Genomic DNA, 10,477 nt, shown 5'->3' on the forward strand with positions numbered 1-10,477 from the left:
TTAAATATGTCTTCTTATCAGTTGATCCCTATTGTTTAAATCAGGTCTAAATACAATAATGTAACATTTGGGGAAAAAGATGCATCCTAGAAGCCCAGCACTAGAGGACAAAATGGAGAAGATTTCCACAGCCACCATGGCTTTTCCTCTGGTGCTCAGGTAGGTTGGAACAAAGGAGACCCACACACTGCAGAAAGCCAGCATGCTGAAGGTGATGAACTTGGCTTCATTAAAACTGTCAGGCAGCTTACGAGCCTGGAAAGCCACAATGAAGCTGGCAAGTGAAAGGAGAGCCATATAGCTCAGAACACAATAAAACATAAAGACTGAGCCTTCATTGCATTGTAGAACCATTTCTTCAGTTGTTGAGTGCATGTCTAATTCTGGGAATGGGGGAGAGGTGGATAACCAAACAATACAGATGCTTGCTTGGAGTAGAGAGCAGAGAAGGACAATAGAAACAGCCAGTCTTTTCCCCACCCATGTCCTTATCTGAGATCCTGGCTTGGTGGCCTTGAAGGCAAGAAAAACAAGGATGGTTTTGGCCAACACACAAGAGATGGACAATGAGAAGGTGAGACCAAAAGCAGACTGTCTGAGGAGACAGGTGACTCTCCCAGGTTGTCCAATAAAGAGCAAAGAACAGAAGAAGCAAAGGAGAAGGGAGATGAGGAGGGTGTAGGTGAGATCCCGGTTGTTGGCTTTGATGATAGGACTGTCTTTGTGCTTAATAAATATTCCCAACACCCATATTGTAGTGAGGAAAAATAATGTAGCAATGGTGGCTAAACTAAGTCCTAAAGGTTCTTCATAAGATAAGAAGCTAATTGTTTTCATGATGCATCCATCTTTCTTATGGTTTGCATATTGATCATCAGGACATTGAAAGCAAGCAACAGTGTCTAAAAGGAAAATAATGGCAAGGCAGATTCATAAGAATGATAATTATTAATTTTCATATTTATCCATACACTGATGTTTATGTCCTTGGTACAAGTGATAGAATCTACAATATCAAATTCCATTTGAACATCTTTCTATATATATTTTGTGTGTTGTGGTATTACGTCAAATATTGCTTTGATTATACACAAGGAAATTTCACAAACTCCATGAAAAATCCATTTTATCTTGATTTGCTTTCTTATGATAAAGGGGTGCTCCAATAAAGATTCATGAATACCTTAAGTGATCATTTTCATATTTGAAACCATATTGATTTATTAAATATTGAACCATATAGATCACATTTCGAAATATGGCACATAAGTATAATAGTTTCACCAAATTCAAAGTGAAAGATGAAAGATAATGTTTCAAGGAGGAAATTGTAAATTGAAGTATATATGCCTTCTTTATTTAATATCACTATTTTTTTTTCTATGTTTCTTTTAAAATTTCATTTCTTATGTTTACCCCCTAAAGAGAATGTTGGAATCAGTCTGCATTACATATAAAATACTTAGATATTATATATCCAAGAGAGCTACACACTGTAGAGAAAATATGAATAAGTATTTCACAAAGAAGCAAAACTGTACACAATTGGATGGATGGATAGATAGATAGATAGATAGATAGATAGATAGATAGACTGGTTGGAAAGAAAAAAGTTGTTATGATAGGGAGTGTTTTAATCATGTTCCTCATTACATCTATAAGATTCTCATTATTGTTAAGAGATATTTTTCAATAGTTTGTCCAGTCTTTCTAAGAAGTAAATACTCATTTCCTTAAATTTCAGAAATTCTTGTTTTCATTATTATATTTGAAGAGTGATCCTATTTAGTTGCTGCAGATTTGAGAATTTTGGATTCCATAGTAAAATCAAAAGATATCAATTCTTAATTCCTTCCTTCCTTCCTTCCTCTTCACCTTCACAGTCATTGTTTTATATGTATTTAAATTGCACAGTCATGTTTTTGTGGTATCTTATTTGTCATCTTTAAGAAAAGCTGAAATAATTACTTTTTTTCAGTGTGCATAGATTCTCTTCAATGAAAGTGCTCTGAATCTCTACTATGATGCTTACTTCGTTATAAATCATTCCAGGATTTCTTTAATTAATTAATTGAATCATTGTTGTGATTGTGATCAACCATTGTAATTCCATTGTAAGAACTTATAATTTTTCATATATTAATGGATTTGATTGCATTACCCCATTAAGTTTCTTTTAAAGAAAACATTATTCATGAAAAACCAGACAATTTAATTAGCAGAAAGTGTTCAGCACACTAGACAGTATAATAACAAAATTGAATGATTTGTTAACTTACCAATCTCTTTAGAGATTTTCCCCTCTGGACATTCAACACAATCATAACAGCAGAATTTCTTTCCTTCTTTCTTCCTCTTTTGATAACCAGGGAGACAATGTTCATTGCATAGAGATATGGGAAGCACCTAGTTATCAATATTAAAATGTTGGAAGAGGAGCATTTATTGTTTTGAAGAAAATTCTGTTGTTACACTGAAAATGAAATGTGCCGTTACATTAAAATAAAAGTCCTATCTAAAGGTTGTAAAACAAGAAATTGATTAGATTTGATGATTTATTTCAAAGACAATTAAGCACATTTCAGTCTGGCCTCTGATTTGATTTTGTGAACACAACTGATTTGGATTTCCAATTATTGTTACGTTGAAATTCTCATATCAATTTAATTAAAGTTTATTAATTCAAATCATCAGATTGACAAGAAACATTGAGTCAATTAGTCACTGATTTGAACATGAATTTTATAAAGCTTCATTCAATTAGAGAATATAGTCCCTTAAAAGTATGGTTTTTTTTTCTTTCTCATTTACGTTTCAATATATGAGGGAAGTCTAATAAATATAGTGCGTAATACCCGATATATTTAGCCTTTAATAATTAAAGAGGAAAAAAAGTTATTTCTTAATCTGGTTATCTTCATGGATTGCCAAGAAGGATAAAAGTAAATATACCAATCTAATGAATCCATATTTGAATGATGAGACAAAATACTATTGAAACCATACCTGGTTAAACGATCTATGCCAAACAATCATATCTTCATTAATGACTATTTCCTTTCCTTTTAAAGCATCAGGATCTACTTTTCCAATCTTGTGTCTCTGGAAAGTGGAATTGGGAAAGACAACAATGTTTATGATATCAAATCCACCTTCCATCTTCTTTTGATCATAAAAAGTCAAAGTTTCTCCAAGGGAATTGTTGAATTTCATGCCTTTCAGAAATTGGTGGAGCTATATGAATGGGAATAATAAAACAGTAAAATAAAAATAGAAATGTATGAGCAATTTTTATCAAATTTGTACTATACTTTTGAGTGAGAAATTCTGAAAACATGCAAAGTCCATTTCTCCAGCCTCTTGAGAACTTGTTTCTTATCCTCTGCACATGGGGATAACAAGAAGGATCTAATGAAATGGAAAGTGTACTTCTCGCCTTCCATACCGTTTAGAACCCAGTCCTTCACGTTGACTAGGAAAAGACATATGAAAAACCAGAGAAACAATTTCCAGCTTTGTTTTAACATCCCACCCATTTTTCATTGCATAACATTTTCACAGTTATACAGCTTCTAAGGAAATGGTAAGGCTGAAAGATAGTTGGCTCAGCTAAGCAGCATTCCTAAAGTATTTTCAGAAAAATGTAAAATTACTAAAAACCAATAAAGATTTGAAAACCAGGATTTGGATGTTAGTTTACTTAAACCTTAGTCCTTTCATCTGAAGATGACTAATCAGGCAATAAACCATATTACAGTAATGGGCATGAAGGTATACTGTTATAGTTATCAATAGACTATTAAATATTCAAATTCATCTTATAGTTCAGTGGTGGCGAACCTATGGCACGGGTGCCAGAGGCGGCACTCAGAGCCCTCTCTGTGGGCATGGATGCATCCTGGAATGGCTGGTTTCCCTCCCCCCCCCTCTCGTCCCTCCTGCCTTTGCATGCTCTCTTTTTACAGGGCACAACCCACCGCATTGCTTCCTCAGCTGTCAGCCAGCTGTCCAGTTCAGAGGTGGCGTCTCTGAACTGCTGGCAGTGGGCGGCAGAGCCCCAGAGTGTGCCGGTTAAGGAGCTGGCAGGCTGTGGCTGATGACGGACACTGTCAGCTCCCATGCGCTCGCTGGCTTCTGTGTGCAGGGACCAATGATGTCAGGCAGCAGCTGCCCTTGCCCTTGCCTTGCCCCATAGCAATAGTACCCCCACCCTGCCTTGCCCCACCCTCCTACCTACACATGTCAGTGACCCTCTGGATATCCCCCAACCCTGCCCACCCCCACAGGCGTCCCTCCCTATGAGCAACATTGAGGTGACCATGCCTACCATGGCCACACCCACCCAATCTGCCATGACCAGAGCCATGCCCATCCAGTGGGCCATGCTCACCTGGCACCTGGCTATAAATAAGTGGGTTTTGGATTGAGGTTTGGGCACTCGGTCTCTAAAAGGTTCGCCATCACTGTTATAGTTTTTTCTTCCCTTTTTGGGTCATACTTTACTAGGCCCAAGAATGATGACACTAAACTAGCAATTATAGCCAACACTGCAAAAGACAATGGCAATATTCAAAAAGATATTGACAAACTAGAACAATGGGCCCTATCCAGCAAAATGAGTTTTAATGTGGAGAAACGCTTTCATTGAGGCAGGAAAAATCAAAGGTATAAGTGCACATTAGGTGAGACCTGGCTCAAAAACAAATTTGGATGTTAGCTCCTGTAAACCTTAGTCCTTTCATATGAAGATGATCAGGTAATAAACCATATTACAGTGATGAAAAAGAAGGTATACTATTATGGACTAATGTTCAAATTCATCTTATAGTTTTTCTTCCCTTTTTGGGCCATGCACTCTACGTTTATTTTAGTAGGCTCAGAGACTAAAACAGAAAACATACTACTTTGAACCTAAGCCCAAGAATGATGACACTAAAGAGAATTAGGGGTGACATGATAGCAGTACTCCAGGAGTTAACAGGCTGCCACAAAGAAGAGTGGGTAAAATTCTTCTCCAAAGCACAAGAGAGCAGTACAAGAAACAATGGTTGGAAACTGATCAAAGAAGAACCTGGAATTAAAGAGGAACTTCCTAACAGTGAGGACAATTAAACAGTGGAACAGTTTGCCTGCAAAAATCATGGGTGCTCCCTCGCTGGAGTATTTTAAGAAGAGACGGGATAGTCAATTGTCTGAAATGGTATAGGTTCTCCTGCTTCAGCAGTGGGCTGGACCAAAAGAGCTCAAAGATCCCTTTCAGATTCTATTCTATTCTATTCTATTCTATTCTATTCTATTCTATTCTATTCTATTCTATTGATGTAGAAAAATTGAGACAGAATTCAAGTTTTTTATTTGCTTACACACTGTAGGTAAAAACTTCCCATACTAAATATCCTGAAAGATATACCCTGAGAAATTCTTCTTCTTGTTGTTAATTGTGAAGTCGTGTCCAACCAATCACAATTCCATGGACAATGTTCCTCCAGGTCTTCATTCCTCTACCATCTTCTGGAGTCCATTTAAGCTCATGCCTACTGCTTCAGTGACTTCATCCAGCCACCTCATTCTCTGTCGCCCCCTTCTTCTATTGCCCTCAATCTTTTTGGCCATGTGTGGCTATTCTAACTCTCTTCCTCTGTCACCTCAGAGTTTGAGGCTGTACTGCCTCTTCTCTCCCCACAAAACATTCCTGAAATGTGCTCCTTGCTTCCAAGAAAGCTGTCATTTCACTATAATCCATCTCATCAGCTCCTCTCTACAGGCACCATTTCCCACAATTAAAGGGATGAAAATAAAGGTATGGAAATAAATATCATGAATAGACAAATGTTCAAATCCATTTTAGTAGCTGCCACTTCTCTGCTGGAATCATACACCCTATTATCTAGTACAAAATACCTGTAGCACACAAATTACCTGCCATGGTTGTGAATCTTTATATTTTGATAATTTGTGCCTCAAAAAATGCCTGTGATTAGATCGAAGTAAGAAGAGAGCATGTAAAGCTTGAGCCAATACAGAGGCAGCATTATAGATACTGTAGCTGTGCCCAGACATCTGTACCTCAAAAAGAGCCCCAGGAATGTCCTCTAGCCTCTCCTGTCCAGTACAAAAGGGATTGACCAGTTTGGTCAAAGAAGGGGATGGTAATGAACAATCAAATACTTGTTCCCAGAAAAGTGGAAAAAAATCATCTCCTTGAATCCAAGGAGGTTTTATGAACTTCAAGAATTCTTTGAACCCTGGAATTTCTTTTGAGTGAACTTTAAAGCAAATGGCACCATCGAAGAACTGACGATCCCATTTTTTAATCATTCCTGTTAATAAATAATCCATCTGGGCAGTCATGATCCATACCTTTCCCAAGGAACTCTGCTCATGTCCAGGGCTAAGCCAAAAAATTATCTCCGTTAACCATGCAATTGTCAAAGATTCCCCACACATGACAAAAATGTTGGTCTTCTCATCAATTATGTGTTTATAAATATTTTTCCATGTTTCTAACATTTCAAAAAACTTGTCCCAGTAGGATAAAAATGGGATTCTTTTTGTAGAAGCAGAGCAGATTCCATGTCTGGAAAAGAGGGACTCCATGCTTTGCAGAAAATGGTCTCCTTGACTATTATCAATAGCAAGGAGCCCAACCCATCTCCATCTAAAATGTTGAAGCAATCGGATAATCCCAATGTACTGTGAGGACTCTTTTGGAACCATGGAGTAATAGAATGGAATCTCAGTGCTATGAATATCTTGTGGGGTAAATGAGCCATATGTGAGCTAAAAAAAACATATAAAATGGAAATAGATCATCATCAGTATCCCTTTCTTCATATTTTCCAACAAATTTGGTCAGATTGTTGAGTAATGTGGCCAGAGAATAAGGATGTTTTAATAAGCCCAGTATGGAAAAAAAGAAAATAGGGGGGAATTTTCAGGCCTCTCTTCCCAAAGATCCTACCTGTGGAATCTTGTAAAACTTTACAAGATCTGCGATATAGGAGGAAGTTGCAAAGCTGAGCCCTCCTATGATAGAAATGAAATTTCTCCTGGTGTCACATTTATAGTTAGGTACAAATCTCTCTGATCTGAAGAGCAGGTTCAGGGTGCTCCGATAGGTCATTATTGCATTGTAGTAGCTATCATGAATATAGAAGCCAAGAGTGACATTGGACAAGATTTCTGGATTCTCATTGATCTCCTTCACAGCAAAGACCAAGGAAAGGATATGTTGGTAAAACTTTGTTACCACGCTGAGAAAAGGATGAATTTACACGTATCATTAAATATTTCCTTATTATTTTCCTGGCACCAAAAAAGGTGCTTAACTTTATACATATGGACAGTTGGGAAATGACAATTGAACTCTATTTCCAATTCAACTACACTAAACTATTTTCATTGTTGTAGAATTAATCAAAGAAAATAATCTACCTTTCCCATCGTTCATTGCAATTCCTCTAACTAGAGATAACAGAAAGGTGTATGATAAGAAATTGGTATCCTAATTTAAGGTTTTTCCTATATAAATATTGTTGCATTGAAAACAAGCAATGCCTTTATAAAATTCTTATAAAGTATATTTTATTAGAAAGTATTCTCATTAATAAATGAAGCAATATAGAGATACCACAAAGATAAAACATAAGAATTCCTTACTCTGGATGGCCAAAATACTCAAGAGAGGGATGCTGCTGAAATGAAACTTCATTAAATTGATAGCTAGCCATAGATACCATCCCACCAATAACATAGTCCCCTTGCTGGTACCATTCATATGGAACAGGTATGGGTTCACCTAGATGACACGGTAGAGTCTTCATTCTGAAGAGTGGAAATAGGAGAAAAAAGAACATTCTGTGCAATATCTTGTCTCTAAGTATAGATGTTCCACCAGGAGCAGCTTTCCATGTTAAACTGCATCCACCAGCCTCAAAATTCCTGTTAAGAGCAAGTCTGAAGACTAACCTTTAGCTCTGATTCTTCTTGGAAACAGTGATAATATTGTAAAAGGCCTGAATGACAATGTAGAGTTCCAGCAATAGAACTTTTATTTGTGGCAGTTGAAATCATAAGACTTGTGTGTTCTTGTCTTCTACTCTCCAGTCTCTATGGGCCAGTCATTTTTATTTTATTTTTCTTTTCTATAATGACTTCTTGAACTGTTTACAGTTTTGATGAATGGAGAAAATTATTATCATTGTAATACTTTCAAAGGGGTGATGATTATGTCTTCTATTTTTTGTCTCCCATTGTTAACAATGTATCTGTATGTTTGTGTGTGTATATGTGTGTGTGTGTATATATGTATGTGTATGTATGTAGGGATAGATAGATAGATAGATAGATAGATAGATAGATAGATAGATAGATAGATAGATAGATAGATATGGATATAGAGATAGAGATACTTTTCACAATCTCTTTTGCCTTGCAGCCCCCCAACTAGGGGTGATAAGCAGGCTCAAGTCACAACTGCGAAACATTTACAAATCCAAATTTGTAATTAAATCCAAATTTAATTAAAGAATTTAATTGGGAGACTAAGATAGCCATTTCGAGCTCATTTTGGTCTCTTCAATTAGCCATACCCTTTATGGGATTCGAACCTGAGCAGTTTACATACCAGGCAGTGATTTAACCACCAAGCCACAGGCTTTCCTCCCCTCTTTAAAGTTAACTGCAGTATAGCAGTTAAAAAAATGTCAAGGTGTAATCAATCAGACCGGTCTATCTAAAAAATTTCCTGTATGTTCTCCCTTGACTCAGCTGGCAAAGAGGAGAGGAAAGCCTGTGGCCTGGTGGTTAAATCACTGCCTAGTATGTAAACTGCCCAGGTTTGAATCCTATAAAGGGTATGGCTAACTGTAGAGAGCAGAATGAGCTCAAAATGGCCATCTTAGTCTCCCAATTTAATTCTTTAACTCTTTGTCAGAAAAAGAAATTTGTATATATATATATATGTGTGTGTGTGTGTGTGTGTGTGTGTGTGTGTGTATGTGTGTGCGTGTGTGTGTTTGTGTTTGTGTGTGTGTGTTAAAGTTTGATTGCTAACAAAGAGTTAAAGCAGTGGTTCTCAATCTTTTTAATGCCGTGATCCCCAACATGTCGTAAGTTGAGGACTACTCAACCGGTCGTAAGTCAAGTACTACCCAACCGGTCGTAAGTCAAGGACTTTCCCTGTCCAGGAGCACTGCGTATGCATGGTGCCTCCCCCTGTGCCGGCCGAGGCATAGCTGGCAAGGGGCAGCGACAGCACAGGGTGACCACCAGCTGGCCCACCAGCTGGCCCAGCGCAAGGGAGGTAAGGCACCCGCCGGGCCCCATGCGTGCCAGCAACCCTACCTGCGCCTGCTGGCCTCCAATCTCCCACCCATGACCCTCTTTTACTTACATTTTTAGTAGTTGCTCAGCAGGGAGGGGTGGAAACTTCCAGACAGCTTGCTTTCACTGCAGACAACTTGCAGCACCATTTGCAGAACAGGACTTTTGGCAGGCTCAGCAGGGCAGAGATAGCCTGGACAATTCCTATTGGCTTTTGAAAGCCAATAGAATTAGACTCTATTCAATAGAGTCTATTCCATTGGCTTTCAAAAACCAATAGAATAAAAGGGAGTAGCACAGCTAAGGAAAAGGGAAAAAAATGGCGGACTACGTTGTTTGGCGACCCCGTGAAATGGTCGTTCGACCCCAAATGGGTTGCGACCCACAGGTTGAGAGCTGCTGAGTTAAAGGAAGACTGGTATAGCTATTTCGAGCTACTTAGCTCTCATCATCCGCCAAACATTTTTGAGATTCAAACCTGGACTGCTTGCACGTTAAGCAGCTGTATTGACCTCTAGGAAACAGGCTCATTCTCACTTTGTCATCTGTGTGCGAGTGGGAAGAGACCGGGGGAGAAGATATGTCTTAAGTGTTTTTTTCAATTCACCCGGTTGGCCCAAATATGGGAAGAAGAAATCTTTTGCCTCAGCAATCACCCCTGAAATTGGAGATCTCATGGGTGTGCCCTCTATTTGCTCATATTTGTCACTGTCAAATGTAGAATAAGTCCTGAGGCAGAAATTAAGGAGCAGGAGGAGATCTTCTGAGCTTGGTGAATCAGGGTTCTGTGGTTCCTCACCTTGTAGTAATTCCCATACGACTGAAATGGCCAGCCCCTGGGGGATCGAGGTGAAGAGTGATACCACATCAAAAGATACTATTATCTCATCTTCTTCTATTGTTATTTCTTTCAACCTCCTCAAAAAATCCTCTGAGGATTTCACTGTGGTCCTAGAGCCTTCAATAGGGTGTTGAAGTCATCTGCTTAGTCACTTCGCCAAACCAAAGTTTGGGGTGCCCCCAAGTGAGAAGATTGGGTGTAAAAAAACATCCAGCTGAATTGAGGTAGATACATCCAATCACATGCGGGCGGTGAACTGATGGACCTATTACACGCTTAATGACCAAATCACCAATACTTAAAGGGCTGTAA

At 38.3% G+C, this 10,477-nt stretch overlaps 1 protein-coding gene across 1 annotated transcript; it reads right to left on the bottom strand.

The window, feature by feature from the left end:
* Nucleotides 1-10,140, bottom strand: LOC120300532 (vomeronasal type-2 receptor 26-like). Its single transcript, XM_039326706.1, has 7 exons — nucleotides 10,124-10,140; nucleotides 7,660-7,824; nucleotides 6,962-7,253; nucleotides 5,920-6,780; nucleotides 3,007-3,234; nucleotides 2,280-2,406; nucleotides 1-902 (listed from the first exon to the last, which is right to left on the bottom strand). The coding sequence occupies exons 1-7, from the start codon at nucleotides 10,138-10,140 to the stop codon at nucleotides 1-3; spliced, it is 2,592 nt and encodes an 863-aa protein (XP_039182640.1).
* Nucleotides 10,141-10,477: the final 337 nt, after the last annotated feature.

Source organism: Crotalus tigris, unplaced genomic scaffold (assembly GCF_016545835.1).
Source record: "Crotalus tigris isolate CLP2741 ecotype Arizona unplaced genomic scaffold, ASM1654583v1 scf7180000017614.5298720, whole genome shotgun sequence".
Classification (NCBI taxonomy): Eukaryota; Metazoa; Chordata; class Lepidosauria; order Squamata; family Viperidae; genus Crotalus; species Crotalus tigris.